Source organism: Amphibalanus amphitrite, unplaced genomic scaffold (genome assembly GCF_019059575.1).
Source record: "Amphibalanus amphitrite isolate SeventyFive unplaced genomic scaffold, NRLGWU_Aamphi_draft 000034F_arrow, whole genome shotgun sequence".
NCBI lineage: Eukaryota > Metazoa > Arthropoda > Thecostraca > Balanomorpha > Balanidae > Amphibalanus > Amphibalanus amphitrite.
The window spans coordinates 1,268,615-1,288,119 of NW_024881530.1; the positions used below are offsets into that span (position 1 = coordinate 1,268,615).

A 19,505-nucleotide genomic window follows, 5' to 3' on the forward strand; every position below is an offset into this window, starting at 1 on the left:
TAATACGTTCTTCGTAATGTAAGACTAATGTCCACGACTGATTCCATACTCGTACATACCTATTTTTCTTACATTTCAATGCCAGCATCTGTGGAACCTTTCGTTGTTTTGATCGCAGCCTAAAATCTTATGGCGATCGATTTTCCATCAGCATTTCAGCGTGTGGTGGTGATAGCCCCAACGATGTTTACCGGCACCGCCCTACAGCCCCAGAGGCGCTTCAAACCAGTTCCGGTTTCAAGGCTGTCTTGATACATTAGCTTTGCTTGTGATGTTTTAATCAGTCAAGTGAAACTTGCATCCCAGGGTTTCTATTTTTAGCCTAGGTCTGGAAAGTGATTATAGTCTGGGCAGAAAAATCAGCGAGCTTAACCCGACACTGCACACTGCTCGGCTTCACTTATGTTTTTGTTCGCTCTCCGAGCTAAACTTCACAAACTGTCGCAGTATCCGCCGCACCAGCTTCCTGTTTTTTTTTTTTTGTTGTGATAATTGGTAAAATTAGGCCACCATTTATCTTTACAGAGCCTTTATGTTGTTTTCTTGGGTGATCGTGGAACTTTAAGATCGTTGTGCTTTCCCCCGCGCGAAAAAAACAATTGTTTGGCGTCACGTCAGAAGTGTAAGGAGCAGGCTGTTGCATCTTTGATGACGTTACGCTTACAAAGCAAATAAATGTAAAGCCGCTTTAGGAACTCACGTGTGGCCTGCGGACCGCGACCCTTCTCTTGCAGATGACGTCGGTAGCTAAAACTTGTGACCCATGACCTGTGATCCTTCCCTCAGATAATGTCTGTGACCTGTGGCCTGTGACCCCTCCCTCAGCTGATTTTGGTGACGCGTGAGTGTGACCCGTGACCCCTCCTTGAGATGAAGTCGGTGACATGTGACCCATGACCTGTGACCGGTGACCCCTCATTCAGATGATGTCGGTAACCTGTGACCCATGACCTGTGACCCGTCCCTCAGATGATGTCGGTGACCTGTGACCTGTGATCTATGACCTGTGACCTGTGACCCCTCGCTCAGATGATGTCATGTCGGTGACCCATGACCTGTGACCTGTGACCTGCGGCCCCTCCCTCAGATGATGTCGGTGACCTCTGACATGTGACCCATGACCTGTGACCCCTCCCTCAGATGATATCGGTGACCTGTGACTCATGACCTGTGACCTGTGACCTGCGACCCTCCCTCAGATGATGTCGGTGACATGTGACCTGTGACCTGTGACCTGTGACCTACGACCCCTCCCTCAGATGATGTCGGTGACCTGTGACCTGTGATATGTGACCCGTAATCGCCGTAATCGCCACGCCATATGTGGAAGGCTTTTGGTGTCAATACATACATACATACATGCATACCCATTACCCATGGCCTGTTACCCCTCTTTCAGATGATGTCGGTGGCTGTGTCGGTGCTCACGCTGGCGTTCATCTCCCTGGACCGGTGGTACGCCCTGTGCCACCCTCTGCGGTTCCGAGCCACCGCGCGATGGGCCAAAAAGGCCATCGCTCTCATCTGGATACTCTCGATCATGATTGGTGAGCGCTGCCGGTGACGTGATGGGGTCCCCAGGGTCCACCCTGTCACATTGAGCCAGACTGACGGCCAGGCTTACGAGAAAGTAAATAGTTTCCGAGTTTTGACGTGGCGATTGTGGAGGAAATGCCTCGGGCTGCTGGAGTAAACTATGTTATTGCTAATATCAGACGACTCTGAATTGCTATGAGATCTCGCCTTTGGTTTAGAACTATTTCATGGTGTTGTGAAGCGCATACTGCATCCAAATGGTCATAGCCGGAATGTTATCCTCATTTGTGCGAGTAATTATCGCAAAGGTATTGCTACGAGTAACTGTCGGATAGCTATTAACCTGTGGAATGATTCAACCAAGCCAAATTTGGCCACTTTCACCTTATCATCAATCAGTTTCAAAAAATAATCCTCAAGAATACTCCTATAATTTTTTACGTTATTACAAAAGATCGTTCCGCCGACATCGCTAATGCACACCGACCCCCCCCCCCCCCCCGCAGGCACGCCGTACATGGTGTGGAGCGAAGTGCACCCGTACGACTGGAGTCCCAAGGGCACCGTCTACTTCTCCTCGTGCGCCACCACCTGGGGCGCTCAGATGGAGCTCTACTCGGCCATCTTCAACTTCGTCTGCCTCTATCTGCTGCCGTTGTGCTTCATGCTCTTCACCTACTGCCAGATCGTGCGCGTCCTGTGGAAACCGGCCATCCCCGGCCACCCCGAGTCGCGGGACTACTCGGCTATCTCTGGATCAGGTGAGCGAGCGGAGCAGGCGCTGAACGTATCGGGTCTTAAGATCAGAGCGTCTGCATATACTATACGGGTCTTAAGATCAGAGCGTCTGCATATACTATACGGGTCTTAAGATCAGAGCGTCTGCATATACTATACACGGCTGGGCAGTTGCTAGAGACCGTCTTCTAGAACAACAAATGATAGAATTTGATTATATTGAAAACAATATCTACAACGAGGCTACTCAAATCAAGAGCTAATTTTTCGACTGCTGCTCAAAACCGTGTTCCAGTATCAACGCGTAAAAGATGGCGTCTACATAGTTTTCTTATCTGCTTTCGAGCATAGAACTGCGAAATAGCGCATTTTCCCCTTGTCCTGTCGTCATTCATCACCATTTTAAGGCGGCGTTGACGTTTGGTCTGACGTGCAGCCTTCACCCTCCCGTACCCTGGTTCATTGTGCAGTAAGATGATGAGGATGATAGCATTCAGTGCATGCTGTTTGTGGTGACAGCTTTGAGTCAGGGCTTGCTGCAATGGCACAACCACTACAATGCGATATCTTCCTACAGAGCTATACCCCTGTCAGTCTCAGGCATATATAAACGTCTTTATGGTTAAACAAAACAAACAGGGACATACTCACAAAATGCACTCACCGAAGCAATGCTCTCTGTTATATTTGTAGGTGTGTGCGTTCACGCCCCAGCTCAGCTCCCGCACGTTTATTGACTTTATCGCTCGCATTCTGATCATCCTTGCCATACCCTATTCCATAGCTGCGTATGCAACTGGCAACTGAATCCCTACCCTCTTGGTTCACTCCGCGGCTGCCGCCATCCATTCCCAGGCAGTCAGCATCCACCAGAGATTAATGCCCACTCAGTGATTGATCCCATCGCGGACTAAGATGAACAGGCTCGCCGGCTCACCCAAAGCGAGCAACGGAGCCCTCTGAATCCAAATGCAATCGCCGTCCCATCAGTGGACTGCGCTCGTTGTCCTGCTGGTGGTCGGTTTTTACGACGGAAAACGCCGTGAAATTTCACCAGTTTATTGGAATTGGGTGGAAATTGGCTGACCAATTCGTAGTTTGTTTGTGAGAGGTAATGTGAAACTCTGCCCATTGCTATGAGGTTGCGCCAATTTTAAGACAGACTCGCCTGCACTAATGTTTGCCTACCATTTGTGTTTGTTGAAATGAGCCAAGATTGTTCATGCATACGTTATGCGCCATGCTTTTTTGGTGTTGGTGCCATGCTGTGCTGAATAGTGCAATAGTTTCTTTCTCTTTAGCAGGAGCTTGACTGCAACTGACGTTAAAGTAGTGGCTTTTTGACGGTATATTTCACTGATTAGGCAAGTAGAAAGTTTAGTGCGTAACTGCTTACAGTAACACATCACCTGTTATCGTCGTAAAGGCAATGTATTATTGAACAGACATACACGCTTACTTTGTGACACTTCGCGCCACTCACCCGTCATTTCTATCTCATCTGTAAAATCTGTAAAGCCATTTCAACATGTCCATAAATGGTTTGCTTTTTTGCTCCACAATTGCTACAGTTTGTGCCAATCTTAGCCCGCGCCCCACTGGGGGGGGGGGGGGCTATTTATAGCCCCCCCCCCTCCCGTTTTTCTGCAATAACTTCCAAACCGCTTGATGTATCGACTCCAAACTTTCAGTACCTTCGGCTCCATCAATTTGACACCTTGTGTCAAAATTTGAACTTCGTAGCTACCATAGGTCGGCCGGAAATGACGTCAGACTGACGTCATGTTCGGCCGATTTCGACGCAAAACATTGAACCACGGCAATCGCTCCCATGGGCTCAGTTTTTAAGCTAGATCCAATTTCTTTGCATGAGAGGACTCAGAATAGACTGCGCTCTCAAACTGCTATCTCGGATTTTCGAAATTTTGAAAATTTTGAAAATTTTAAATAATAAAATTCAAAATTTACATTTATACATTTTTTCAAAAAGTTTTTGACTTTTCGAAAAACCCGGAATATATGTGATAGAATGCGTTATTATGACTAACTCTAGCAAGTTTTAGCTAAATATCTTCAAAAATGGCCAAGTTATACGCATTATTGCAAAAAAGTAACAATTATTAATTTTTCAAATCAATTTTTCACCACGTATTTGACATCGTACGCCAATATAAATAGCACCATCGTGTTCCTGAGCTCAAACTGCATCCAATAGACACCTTTTCTGTTGAAAAATTATAACTTCAAAATTTGACCTTTTTTGACCTGAAAGTGACCTGACCTAAGCTAAATTCGACTCAAAATGACTTCGAATGACACAGACGATATCACATTCGAAATCTTTCGCCTAAATGGACCATAAAACATGTGTCATGTGACCGACGCATGATATAATATTTTCGTGACCTGTGATGACCTGACCTTGACCTGAAAATCAAAGTACAAGTTTGGCACCCTCAGGGTATCTAGAGCATCTGTTCACGAGTGTGTGAACAAAAAATGAGCCTGATCTGACTTGTAAGACGGCGGCCAGAGCCCAAAACGTGAACAAGCCAAAATGCTAATAATTTTTAATTTGACCTGACCTGTGACGTCATCGGTGACCTCGAGGTCAATGAAATTAGGTTTCGCTCGACAGTTTTTCCGGGCTATCAGACGCCGTTTGAATTTTGACGATCAGCCCAGTAGTTTCGGAGTTAGGAGGGGGGGGGGGCTATGAATATTAGCCCCCCCCCCCCAGTAGGGCGTGTTATACGCAGACCCCAGTGGGGCGCGGGTTAGGGATCCCCTAGCTCTTCACGCCGGCTTGACATTGGAGCCGCAACAGACGGCGGAGGTCAAGGTAATCGCTAGGGCGGCGGCGGATTTGCTGCGCCCGGGCATCCCCAGTTCGGCATATCGTCCACATATGCCTTCATCTGTGTTTTCTGCGTGTTTTCAGACGGCAGGAACAGCTCGCACGGCGGCTCAGGTCACGACACCGTCTCGGCTCACATACGCTCCCGGCGCAAGGCCGCCAAAATGCTGGTCGTCGTCGTCATCATATTCGCCTTTTGTCTTCTGTGTGTTCATCTCATCATCGTAATCAGGTGAGTGTATGCCACGCTCTGCACCAAGAGCTTGGGTGGCCCAAAAAAAACGTTCCCAACTTTGGAGGCCTATATCTCAAATTGGAGTGCAAATAACGAGCCAAAATTTTCATCAAGTTTGCATCACTTCTTTGCGCATTGGCATACTAAATTGTAACACTGTACCATCATTTTCAAGCCAGCAATCTTATGTTGAATCAAGTAAGATGTTTTTGCTTTTTTTGCCGATGTTGAACGGAAGTGATGATTGGCTTGGACGTACTACGTTAGAAAAAGATAGTAAAATAGAACACGTGAATGAAACCAGCACGTATGTTGTTATTTTAAATATTTTTTTATCCCACTTATGTGCCAAATATTCAAATAATGAGCCAAAATGGTGTTAATGGATGCCATTCGTTTCAACGCTAAGTCCTGTTTCGAGCAGAAGGAGTGGCACGGTGCATGGGTTACTGCTCATCGCCCTCCCTTCAAGAAGATCAAACAGTAAATCGACCGAATAACGAAAAAAGCTAGCCGGAATGTATCACCCTGCGGCCTGAACCATCAATGAGTCTAGCTGTCAGTAGCAGTCATGGCTGCAGGCCGTGGTGCCGAGATGGAAGTGGCCCGTTCACTCACAGTTTTTAGTAAACATCTGAGCAAAAAAGTAATTTTTACATGGCATGCTAGAAACACGAACCGTTTAAAAAGTAATTGACCGAATAACATAAAAATCATACCATTCACGGAAAATATAGGCCGCATTGACTATTGGAAGTTTCAGTGTTGCATCTTTATCACTTTCTGAGAAATATTGATTCAAAGTTGGTGTTGGCGACGCTTTCGTTCGAATCTCCTTTCATGGTGTGGACTGTATTTAATCGCGCATCGCACAGCATTTGGTTGTTTGGTGACCGAGATCCAGGAGGAAAATGGTTTAATTGGAAAATTGGGAAAATAAATGTTATAACCTATCACGTTAGCCTAGTTAAGATACAACTAAATATTGGATACAGGATAGAGCGCCGGATGCCGACGACTAAGGAACCTCCTTCTTAGGAAGTATATTTGGACCTAATAAAAGAGCGCCGGATACCGACGGCAAAGGAACCCCCTTCTTAGGGCGTATGTTAGGACCTAAATAAGAGAGCGCCGGATACCGACGTCAAAGGAACCCCCTTCTTAGGGAGTATGTTAGGGCCTAAAATAAGAGAGCGCCGGATACCGACGACAAAGGAACCCCCTTCTCTGGGCGTATGTTAGGGCCTAAATATAGAGCGCCGGATGCCGACGACAAAGGAACCCCCTTCTTAGAGAGTTTTAGGAATGTTTTAGGATAAAAAAGGATAGTCAGTAGACCTGGTCACCGGAACCGATACGCCTGCCGCATCTCCGTCGAATATCTCATCTGTGTGTAGACCGCGCACTGTTTCACTTCTCACTCGGGCTTCTCACACACTTTGTCTTCTAGTTCACTATATTTGGCGGACAAGGCAGCGAAACGTACCGGGAAGAGAGCTAGGGGCAGCGCAGTGTCCCCGTCGAAGTCGAAAGGTGAAGTGAGGGCTGGGGGTGTTTACAACTAGTTTATATACAGCGACAGGGTGTGAAAACAAGACGCGTTGAGGACGGTCAGAGCACACAGAAAAGGCTAAAAATGGCCCGGGCGTCCAGCGCTCCACCCGGAAGACACACAAGCTGGGCGCGCACGTGCGTGCCCCACACAATGACCCGGACCTGGGCCGGTCCTACGCAAACAGGGAGCCGCCCTGCCGCGCCGGCCGGCCAGCCGGGTCAGAGGGGACGCCAGCGTCCCGCGACCGCGGACGGCGCTCGGCTCGGCGGCGCGGCAACGGTTCGGCTCAGCAGTGCTGAGTCTCTCGCCCGTACCGCCTTGCATAGGTGCAATTTGTCGGCAACATCACTCCCCCCTGTGTTCGGCTTCACTGCGAACGTCGAACACATACATTTGACCGACAAATTGAACAGCACAAACGAACAGTCAAGCAAAGGTGATAACCGAAACGGGCGCGGGTAACTATCATTTCCAAGCTCCATACAAGTAAAACACGCACAGCATTCCAGGAAGGTGCAGAGCGAGATAAAGCGGGCCTAACACTCGCGCGCGGATACCGGACCCTTTCACTGAGCCCGGAACTCAGGTCCCCGTCAGGAAGGCACAAAATGCACACGCACAAGGGAATGACGGACGACCGTTGGATACCCTCGCCGAGAAAGCACAGACGAGCAGGGTGGCACCGGCCATGGGGGGCCGGACGGTTGGTACATCGGGCGTATGACCGCAGCAGGCAGTGATCAGTTGTCCACGGGACGCAGCCATGAGCGCTGCGTGTTCAGCTCCTCCCGGGCGGCGCTCAGTTCGCGCGCACCACGGACAGCAGGTCCTGGTTGCGCGCCTGGAGCTCCTCTTTGCCCCAGAAGGTGACCAGACGCTGGGCGATCAGCCGTCCGGCGGAGGTATCCAGCTCGAGCTCGTCCCGGAGTGTGGTGACGACCGCCGCGCGCCTTCTCCACCTCCTTCAGCGGCACGCAAACCTGCATTGCCAGGTCCTCTGTCTGGGCGACCAGTCGGTTCCTCTTGTGTTGTACGGTACGCAGTCGCCGGCCGGCGTCGTCAGGCTTGGCGTGTGCTGTCTCCAGCTCCCGTAATGCCTCGTCATTGCTGCCTGTGGGAGAGTCGATCGTCTGCACCGCCGCCTCATAATCCTCTTGCTGCCTCTGGATGGCCGGCGTCCACTTATCAATGTCCTTCAGGATCTGGTCGAGGCACAGTTTGAACTGCTTGCTCTCGGCCTCTGTGGCCGTCAGCTGCTCCTTGGCCTGACTGAACCCGGTGAAGATCTGTGTGGGCGTCATACCCTGCCGCAGGAGCCGGCTGACGGCGGCGGGGGCGGCGGACGGTGACGTGGCCTCCACCGCCTCGTCTGAAAGGCTACCTTTGCGGGTGATTGCCTGCAGCTGCTCCTCGTACGTCTCCAGCCGGTCACGCAGCTGGAGGATCACCTTGTCGCGCTCCACCAGGTACTGGCCGTGCTGGGTGTGCGTCTCGTCCAGATGCACCTCCAGCTGGCTTTGCTGCTCGCTGGCCGAGCTCAGCAGTGACCGCAGCTCGTCCACCGAGCGCAGCATCTCATTCGACCTGGCCTCCACCTTCTCAACGCCCTCTTTGTAGGGCTGCGCCAGCCGCTCCTGTGGCCGCAGCTGCTGTCGATAGTTTTCTTCCTGCTCGATCTCGGCCTCATGCTGCAGCTGGGGCTTCTCCACCAGTTCGGTGAGCCGCTGCTCCAGGTCGGCCGCCTGCTGTGTCAGCCGTTCTTTTTCCGCCTGCTCCGTCCCCAGCTGGTCCATCTTGTTAGCAAGGTCGGCCTGCAGCTGGAGGATCCGCGAGCTGTGCAGGCGGCGCAGCGTGGACAGCTCCTCTGCTTGCGACTTCAGCCTCTCCAGCAGCAGGGACATCTGCTTCTCCAACACCTCCTTCTCACTCGCCATCTTCCTCTCTCTGTACTGGAAACTGCTCTCCTTGGCGGCAATTTCCCCCACCTGTGCCAGCGCCCGACACTTGGCCGCATGAGCTGCAGCCAGTTCAGATCCCCGGTCTTCAAGCTCAGCCGTCAGCCGGGCCACCCCAGCAGCGCGCCGCTCCAGCTGCTGTACCAGGCTCGCCTTGTCTGAGAGGACCTGGTCGCGCTCCCGACAGGCGGCCAGCTCAGCGGCCAACGCCCTGGTGAGGCCGGCATCTGCCTTCCTGTAGTCTGCGGTGGCCGTGGTCCGCTGCTCCTGGAGTCTGGCAGCTGCCTGCTGCTGCTCCTCCAACTGGCTGGACTGCTTCTGCAACTCCTGCTGGGCCTCCTGCAACTGCTGGCCCAGCTCAAACTCATTCTGCTCTCTGAGTGCGTCTGCTGAGACAGCAGCGACCGATACATGTCTCTCGGCGACGTAGGAGTTGATGATGACCTTGTACTTCCCTGCGACCTCTGGAAGCTTCTCGAGCTTTCTCTCCGTTGCCTGTAGTCGCTGAATAGCCTGTCGCTTGTTGTTGGGAACTGTAGGACTTGTCTCCTTCCACAGCAGACCGGTCTCGTATCGCTCTCCACCTTTGGTCGTGTTTCTTTCCAGCATCTGGAGTGCTTTCTTATCCATCTCCGATCGTGACGTCGTTTCACTGTACTTTGTTCCAGCTGCTTCTGCAGACCACCATTCGTTGACGGCAGCGCACAGCTCCACTTCGCTGTCACTCGATTGACGTCTCAGAAACATGACCCGGCGCCTGCTGCTGGGCACGATGTCAGACACGCAGCCCGTCAGGGTCCACCCTAGGTCTGTCTTCACAGCGGCCGGTTGATTCGGACGTCCCACACGCACCTCCTTCTGCAGCACTGCTTCAAGGACGTTTGCACCGATCAACAGCTTCACCTGCCCGCCATTATATTGCGGGAACTCCAGATCACGAAGGTGTTCAAACCTCTGAAGCTGACTCTTCGTCATTGAAGTCGCAGTCACATTCAGCGCTGGCACAGACCACACTTCAGGAATGTTAATGCACTTCTTTGCCCCTGTGCCAAGGGGGCTGATCTTCAGTTTCACTCTCTCGGACGGACGCTGAGTGCCACTGGTCTCCACGTTTTGTATGCAGAGCGGGTGTCGCTCCCCGGCAACGCCCAGCTCCTCCAGAACATCCTCACGACACAGTGATGTCTGAGCTCCAGCATCCAGGAGTGCCAGAACGTCTGTCGAACCACGGGGCCCGTGAACCCGCACAGCAACAATCTGTAGCAGTGTGTCTGTGTCCGTTTTTACCGAGGCCGCTACAAACGGCTGGTTCCCGGAACTACCTTCAGCTGAAGATTCAGGCGCTCCCGTGGTTGTCCCTGCTGACGACTGATCCCTCCTCGAGTTGCTCTGATCGGTTCCTGACCGACTTGATCCGCGGTGGAGAAGCGAATGGTGCGTGAGCTTGCATCCCTTCACATTGCACCGCCGAGACACTTTGCAGCTTCTGCTCCAGTGGCCCTTCTTGAGGCATGAAAAGCAAAGACCTTCTTCATAGGCAACAGCGCTTCTTGCGTCTGGGGTCTTGGCCTTGAATTCTGAGCAGTCGCTCAGCCTGTGGTTACTGCTGCACACCACGCACACTGGCAGAGAGCGGGCCTCTGGTTCGGTTTCACCATTAGCTCCTGTCGCCAGCGCTGTTCGCCGAACAGGGCCGTCCCTTGAAGCAACTGTTGCACGTTTCCGTTCCGATGTTGAAGTCCCGGATTGGACAGCAGAGAAGCTCAGGATGCTGACTTGGACTTGGAGCCACTCGGTGAACGTCTCCAGAGTCGGTCGCGTCGGTCGCAGCCGGAACACTTCACGGCCCCACTCTCGGGCTAGCTCGCTCGGCAGCTTTTCCACCACTCTTCTCAAGTTTTCACTGCTTGACAGGTCACTCGCATAGCCGAGATTTCGCAGGACGGTGACTGTGTTGTGGACGACCGCATAAAACTTCTCCATCGCTGGGAGGTCCATTAGTGACGGTGGCGAGGTCATGAACACATTTCGCAGGTGGGCCTGGATGATGTCTTCCTCTCGTCCGAACCTATCTTGCAAGGTTTTCAAGGCCTCGTGATACAAGTCACCGTTGAATAACATGCCGTCAATGGCCTGGGCCGCGGGCCCTTCCACCGCGTTTTGAAGGTGAGCCATGCGCTCAGCATCCGACAGGGACGGCTGATCATGCACCAAGGCTTTGAAAAGACCAATCCAGCGCGGCCACTCACGTGCATTTCCACGGAACGTTGGCAGAGTCAGTCGCGGTATGCTCTTTACGAACGCTGATGGTCCTGCCAGGTCATTCCGTCGGGATGAGGCCGGCGGTGCGATCCAGCTGGCACGAGCCAGTCCGTCATTCTTGTGCACCCCATTCTCACCTTGAGGAACACCGACAGCTCTGGGTGATGACGAGATGCAGCGGGAAACTTCGCCACCATTGGATGCCGGCCGCTGCTCACCTGACGTATCACGGACGGCTCTCGATATATCGCATTGCTCAGGCTCCACCTCCACTGGGATTTCGTCATCAAAGTCGTTTCTCCGCTCCCATTCAAGGTCATTTTCTGCAGCCCTCAGAAGTCTTGCCCTCTGCTGCGCTCGTTCCACCTCCTCTTCTAACTCCTTTTCCTCCATCATCCTCTTCTCTTCTTCCATCCTTTCTTCTTCTCTTCTCCTCTGAGCTGTGCTTTCTTCCTCCTGTTTTCTCAGCTGCCTTTCTCTGTCTTGCCTGGCTTTCAAATGCTTCAGCTCCAGGCTTTTCATCTCTGCCGTTATTACAGCTTCCCTGGACGCCGCTCTGGAAACTCCTGAAACACGGGATCCATTCACTCTACTCCCCCCGTGATGCAACTTTGATGGTGGTGGTCTGTCATCTGCTTGCGACGCCGCGCAGCAGCTCACTGGTCGGTGCGTAGTCGCCTCTTCAATTCTTTTCACCGTCTCGGCGTGCCGTGCCGTCAGTCGGGTGGCGTACTCTTCCGCTTCTTCCAGTTCGCAGACCTCCTGCACCTTCTCAACATAGGTGTCATTGGCCTCCATGAAACCATCCAGTGTCGCATTCAGGGTTTCGAGCCGCTTCTTTAGTTCTTCCTCGCTAGCTCGGCGCGCGATCTGAGCCTCCGCCGTGTTACAGGCACGAGTAAACGCGGCGGCCTTGCGCCCGCGCTGAAGTTTCAGGTGCTTCAACACGCATGCAGTGTCTCCAGCTTCCTCGCCGGCAGTGTCCTGACTCACCGTCACCGTCTCTGTGTTCTCCGCCTGAGTCGAATCTTCCATCATCGGAATTTTCTTCTCGATCCGACTGGCACACACGAGGCACAGCTTGTAACCTACAATCAATCACTAAGTCGGCGACGGGCAGCCACGAAGGTCATCAGTTCTCACTTCAGGCCAGGACCATCCGGCCCGGAGGACCAGAAAATGTTGGCGACGCTTTCGTTCGAATCTCCTTTCATGGTGTGGACTGTATTTAATCGCGCATCGCACAGCATTTGGTTGTTTGGTGACCGAGATCCAGGAGGAAAATGGTTTAATTGGAAAATTGGGAAAATAAATGTTATAACCTATCACGTTAGCCTAGTTAAGATACAACTAAATATTGGATACAGGATAGAGCGCCGGATGCCGACGACTAAGGAACCTCCTTCTTAGGAAGTATATTTGGACCTAATAAAAGAGCGCCGGATACCGACGGCAAAGGAACCCCCTTCTTAGGGCGTATGTTAGGACCTAAATAAGAGAGCGCCGGATACCGACGTCAAAGGAACCCCCTTCTTAGGGAGTATGTTAGGGCCTAAAATAAGAGAGCGCCGGATACCGACGACAAAGGAACCCCCTTCTCTGGGCGTATGTTAGGGCCTAAATATAGAGCGCCGGATGCCGACGACAAAGGAACCCCCTTCTTAGAGAGTTTTAGGAATGTTTTAGGATAAAAAAGGATAGTCAGTAGACCTGGTCACCGGAACCGATACGCCTGCCGCATCTCCGTCGAATATCTCATCTGTGTGTAGACCGCGCACTGTTTCACTTCTCACTCGGGCTTCTCACACACTTTGTCTTCTAGTTCACTATATTTGGCGGACAAGGCAGCGAAACGTACCGGGAAGAGAGCTAGGGGCAGCGCAGTGTCCCCGTCGAAGTCGAAAGGTGAAGTGAGGGCTGGGGGTGTTTACAACTAGTTTATATACAGCGACAGGGTGTGAAAACAAGACGCGTTGAGGACGGTCAGAGCACACAGAAAAGGCTAAAAATGGCCCGGGCGTCCAGCGCTCCACCCGGAAGACACACAAGCTGGGCGCGCACGTGCGTGCCCCACACAATGACCCGGACCTGGGCCGGTCCTACGCAAACAGGGAGCCGCCCTGCCGCGCCGGCCGGCCAGCCGGGTCAGAGGGGACGCCAGCGTCCCGCGACCGCGGACGGCGCTCGGCTCGGCGGCGCGGCAACGGTTCGGCTCAGCAGTGCTGAGTCTCTCGCCCGTACCGCCTTGCATAGGTGCAATTTGTCGGCAACAGTTGGGAACGTTTTTTCTGGGCCACCCGGTATAAAGCAATTACGGGTCTTCGATGTGCATGATACAAGATATTCAAGTAGTATACTATGTATAAGATGATCTGAATCCGAGACAAAAGTCACAAAGAATAATTCGCCTGACGCTTCCGGCCAAGTAACATTTCAGTCATCTCACACTTCCAGAGGAGTAAAACCTCCCCATCTCACACTGGTAGCCGAGGAGCACCTGCTCCTACAGCCTTACGAAGTGCTCTCTTCCTGTGAACTGCCCGTAAACTCGGCAGTTAATATCCAACAACTGGCCATGAGCTATTTCGGGTTCTGATATGCTGCATTAATAAGAGCCCAACATGTGGCATCTCCTCCTCGGGTGGCCATTGGCAAAGGCCCAAATTTTTCCCTGCATGAGATAGGGGAAGATAAAACTAGGAGATAAAAGTGTAGCATTTTCAAACACAAAATTCCCAAGCTGTTTTCGTGCTGGGAGTGTTGCCATCCTGAATAACAACTCAAAATTGATATCTGACATTGAACCCTGAGCTAGATTGTGATTAAGTGTAATAGAAAATTTATCTAAGAAGCATATATTTAATAAGTAAACATTTGACAAGGTTTGACAAGGTCCTGCATCATTCACGTCATTTAGAATGCGCAAACGACTGTTACATGCCTTAAGGCTCCATTGAATCAAATTAACAGGGAAGCAGCGTCTTCATTGAGGACAGCTCAAAATGACTGACGTACCCTCACTGACGCTCTGATATCGTACGCGAAAGTTTCTGACAGGCAGACACATGTAATTTCCTTTTCCTTTTACACACTGCATAGATGATCACGTGGACAATGCCTGAATGACTGTAGGAGTGTACATGTCCAAATGCGTGAAATGAATGCCTGTATGAATCACAAATATGTGAAGATCAATCTGCTGCTAATGAAATGCATTTAAACATTTGTTGATCTATGACTGTTGAGATCGGACGACTGTAAGGTAGAACTGCAGACATCGCGAATGCAACTCTGAACTTTCCGAATTCGCTTGCGAAAACTGACCGGTCAAAATTAGTTTCATGGGAAAACCAAGCGTACGTCGTTAGTTGACTGTCGTTGATTAACCGTATCTCTCTATCCCCTCTCTCTCTCTCCTCTCTCTCTCTCTCTCTCTCTCTCTCTCTCTCTCTCTCTCTCTCTCTCTCTCTCTCTCTCTCTCTCTCTCTCTCTCTCTCTCTCTCTTTCTCTCTTTCAGAGCCGCGCTGGGGGAAAGCTGGAAGCAGGAGGATGACATCAAAGGTCAGCTGCAGCAGGCGGCCGTCTGTATCGCTCACTGGCTGTTCTACTTCAACAGCGCCGTCAACCCAATCATCTACAACTTTATGAGCAGTGAGTAATAAGTGTGGAACAAATTATATAACCCCATGTGCATTTAAAGCTCCATCACAAAACTAAGCATCAGTATTAGATTTGTTATTCGCCACAAGAACGAATCGGCAGACAAACGCGTCCGTCTCGCACAAGCGTGTGCGGCCGAATGGACCCACTTTTCGCTCGGGTCCGCGGCGCGTGCCGCCGTCCCCACCACTGTCCAATACGCACCCACTGGTCGCGCTCCTTACGACCGATTAAGCCTACAAATGTGGCACTTGAGTCGTCATTTATTGCTTAGTTTTTGTTGATAGTTTCAAAAAGTTATGTTTATTTGTACATCTTATTCAAACGGACACATCAACCGCCATCTTTGTCGAGACGTTGCCCACTTTTTTATAAGATACCGTTAGTTGCAGCCATCATTAAACCGTGTCATACCCATGGGTAACATGAGTCCTCACGAGCCACGACAGGCTGGACGTCGGTTAAGCAGGCGTAGCGCTGTAATATTGTAGGAGGTGGGGTAGATTCTGCTGAAGCCGCGCCGCCTGCCGCCGACCCATCAGACACGGGACCCGGAGACGTTCTAATTATACCGAGACCTAGTCCTGTAATTAATGATATGTGGAATAGCGCCGCCGCCCGGCGAAAGGCAGAGCTGCTGACTCCACAGGTTTGGGTGGAACCAAGGCCTTATATGGGTGGAACAACAGTTCCGACAGTGGGAGTCTTGTAGGGATTGGTTAAAAGTGTTTGTTTTGTGGGCATTGGAAATTGGTATTTAGTAGTGTACACGTTGATAGAGCAATTTCAAAATATTCAATTTTAATCTCTAAATCTTACTTCTTCGAGATGGACATGATTTCTAAGAAAATATATCTACCTTTTGTAACAAAACACTACTTACGCACTTTCGACCGATTTGATAATATTTAGCCAATAATAAGTCACGATTGCTTGGAAGAGTTGTTGCGTCATTAGCAGCGCAGTTTGTTTTCCCATGAGGTGGGATTTGAGATTAATCCCATAAGATGCTCCAAACGCGAGGCAGCTTTATCAAAGTGCATCGTTTGTAGACGGTAGAGCGGCCCGGAGGAGCGCTGGTGCACACAGTTGAGACCCCAGGGAGATCTCGCGCCGGCAGTAGGGACCCGAGAGGATACTGATGCGAGTTGGAGGCCGCAGGGAGCGTTGTTAGGCCGACTCAGACCGGGCCGTGGATGTAACGGTCGACAAGGAGCTGACCTAATAATTACCGAAATTTCCTTCTTCTATATTTACCAGCACAAAACTTCGAAAAATAATCCCTGCTACTGTGTTTTCAGTCGGGTTTGCATATCTACTCCTAATCTTAACACTGCTTTCTATACTCCGGTGAAAATTGGACAGCGTTTATCCAATCAATATATTCTAGTCACTTGTATATACTATCTAGCACTCACAAGGCATACCTAAATGTTAATAAAAGACGCTGTGTTTTCTATGTTTTCATGCACCGCACGTAGCCGGACATATCGCGACCGCTCCCATGTAAATAGCCACTCACTAACCATTCTTCTGCCTCTCTCACATGCATGTATCTCTGTGCTGCACATGTATAGCCCGCCCAATGCTCCGCCCGGCCGGCCGGCATGGGCGCGACCTCTGCAGTGACCTCTGTGACCTTTCGCAGGTAAATTTCGCCGCGAGTTTGTGCTGAGCTCTCGGTGCCACTCGCGGGTGCGGCTGGCCCCTCTGCGCGCATGTGGTGTGACCTGCCGGCTGCGGGAGGGTGCGGCGGCCGCGGCCGGACGCCGCGCCACCACCTGTGTCTAGCCATGGTCGCTGTTATGTGTGCGCCGCCGTCTCCCGATGCTCCCTGACCCGGCGCATTTTATTTCAGTTGCCGTTTTCAGCTGCTGCTTCAAAACATTTTTCAGGGATGATTTGTTTCATTTTGTGTGTCTTATCCCTTTTTATCCCTATTTGTGTCCCTTATCTTGATAATATCTTTTACTGACTTTGGAACGCTGCCTGCTTTATCAGTCTCTTTTTGCTTTGATTGCTTGCCATATTCATCGACTGTTTTTGTTTTAAATTTATCACCAAACTGCTACTCGATAAGCAAATACTTCTTCATATGCTCCTTATTTGTTTATCATGTTTTGCAACATTTTTATGTGTGATGTATTTGAGTTTCTGTAAGTTTTCATTTTATTGGATTCCCGCAACTGTCGAATGTTACAGTGCATCATCAAACACGTACAAACATACATGATCTGTTGTCAAAACAAAGATATGCATAACAATCAACAACATGCACTTTATTCCTGTATGCGTTTTGACAATGATTGAACATACATGCATTATGCACACATAAATGTATGCCATCCATACATTGCTGTATATATGTACATAACTTTTGACACATATCGTCTTCTTTCATTGCTGTCCTGCTTGTTGCCTGTTAACAAAACGAATGATGTATTTTATCGAAGATCTCTCTTGCGTGTTTGATCTGTACATAATATCACCTGTTTGTGTGTTGCGCTGCTGCACATGTTATGGATGTGGAATGATCATTGGATGTACATACATTGAGAGCGCTGTATATAAACACTTCTTCTGTCCCCGTAGCGCTATGTAAATAGGGTGAAGTCGTATAAGAGTACGCACTTAGTGGATTTCTTGCTCTCATTTGTTTAATATTTGAAAGAAAGAAATCGCAAATAGGGAATATTAAAGTTCATTGAATTAGCCATCATCCCATGGGGCAACGATCCTTCAGCGTAAATGGAAGTGGTCTAAAACTGACATTTTCTGAACCGCTGCAGTTGCGTACTCTTACCATATGGGGTGTGTAAGAGTACGCACGCCAGGCGGGTGGAGTACGCAAGCATATGAACACACACCTATGTAGCTTGTACTGTCCAAATGCTTAACTTCAAACTCAGAGGGCATTTAAGTTAATTCTAGTATCCAAAAAGAAAAATATAAAATAAATCTTTCAAGTCTATAAATCAGTAAATAATCATGTCGTGTGTTTCTTTAAAAACATGCACAATCAAAAGGGAGAATAACTCGTATTTAAAAGAATTTCGGGTACGCATCTGCATCACAGTGCTCCATTGATGATATACCTACAAAACAAACGTCATTGAGCGATAGATTAATAATTGTATATTTCTGTATATTCGATTTAATGTATAATTCTGCGTACTCTTACCCTCCTGAACAGTGCGTCCTCTTACCGTACATGCCATTCGCGCACAAAACAACCCCGAAACGTTGTGCAAAACTTCGCAAACAGAATATTGCACTGCACAGTATTTCCCCAGATAACCTCACAAGTTTCCCACAACAATCGCGGAAATGTACCTTATCTGAACTGCCAAATATCAACATTATTTTACCATACCATAATAATATCATAACGCTCGAAAATAATATTCATCGCCTTAAACTCAACAGCGTCGCCGCTCAACGCCCACGTTCCGTTGGTGACAAGCACGCACTGGCGGCTTCATGTCACTTCATGAACTCGACAAACCCGCGTTGCTAAGCAACCGAAACAGCTGATGCGTACTCTTATCGCCCGCGTACTCTTACCCGCCCTTACCCTATGCTTTAGAAGCCTCTTTAGTGATATATGTGACGTTTGGTGTGAAACTTAAAAATAAAAATTTCCTCCTTATTGACAATGTGAAACAGCATGATGAAACAAGATGAAGCTAATTATTACAGGTCCGGTATCCAGTATCCACTGAAGGGATGCGTAAAAATGGTATATCAAGCTGCACTATATGGAAGATATTTTTCAACATCGAAAGTGATCAAAAGCAAAAAGCGTGGAGTGCGCACCGATTGCCAGAGCTCAGGCTCTTTAGGTATATTGTCGCGGACCGATGTAAGCCATATAAGGCCATACTTATATGGCCTTGGATCAGATGTACATAAGTGCATACACAAACGAAAAAAAAACTGATCAAGCTCAAGGTTGAAATGACATTAATATGACAGTTTGAAGACTTCTTACTTTCGTCAGAGGAGGCAGATTTTCGCTAACATATCATACCTCTGACTCTGACCTAACTGGGATGACTAGCACAACAGCTCTCGATATTTCGTCTCTTTTGAGTAGTTATGGACTGGTTAAATCATGTTAAATGCTGTTAGCGGAATGACAGCAACCTAAGTTCAACGCTAAAATGAGAAACGGTACAATTTCCTGTTCGCAAGGCCCAAATGCAGACATCGCTGGCATCCAGCTGCTAGCACAGTTTTTCTTTTTAGAAGAACGTCCCTATGCTCGTATACTACGACGGTTATCCGGAGTTGGCGCCGCTCTCCTCTACCTCAACTAAAAAATGCCAGACCGGGCGCCAGCACGGTCGTTAGGCCAATCCCAGGTGAATCTACGGGGCTGCCCGTCTCCAGACACGTTGTCGAACTGTATGTAAGTACATCTAGCCAGGTCACACGCACAGATAAACAACGAGAAGAGGCCAGTGGGAGCAGGACAAATGTAGCTGTTGCGAAGCGTTCCTACATGTGTTTTTTTATAAAAGAAAATATAGCTTGAATGGTTGAGTGGACGGTTTGGCAGAGCCGGAGCCCGGAGCCCACGCTAAGCAGAGCTCGTTGCTTAGATTCCGACCCCTACCGTCCGATCGCGCTATTCCGGATAACGGGAGAATTTAGTTGCCAAATTTAACGTGCCCTTCCAAGCCCGACACGGCCTGTCCCACTCAA

The 19,505-nt window shown here is 49.9% G+C and overlaps 1 protein-coding gene across 2 annotated transcripts in view; it reads left to right on the top strand.

Annotated features, from left to right (window-relative positions):
• Positions 1 to 19,505, top strand: part of LOC122370348 (orexin receptor type 2-like) — a 61,191-nt gene that overhangs the window by 24,123 nt on the left and 17,563 nt on the right. The window contains exons 2-6 of one of the 2 annotated variants that reach the window (XM_043345868.1): positions 1,400 to 1,547; positions 2,043 to 2,297; positions 5,216 to 5,363; positions 14,656 to 14,789; positions 16,447 to 17,509. In XM_043345868.1, coding sequence (XP_043201803.1) covers positions 1,400 to 1,547; positions 2,043 to 2,297; positions 5,216 to 5,363; positions 14,656 to 14,789; positions 16,447 to 16,589 — 828 coding nt within the window. In that variant the 3' untranslated portion in view covers positions 16,590 to 17,509. Of the gene's footprint in view, positions 1 to 1,399; positions 1,548 to 2,042; positions 2,298 to 5,215; positions 5,364 to 14,655; positions 14,790 to 16,446; positions 17,510 to 19,505 lie in introns of those variants that run through there. The other variant, XM_043345858.1, reaches the window with a different exon arrangement.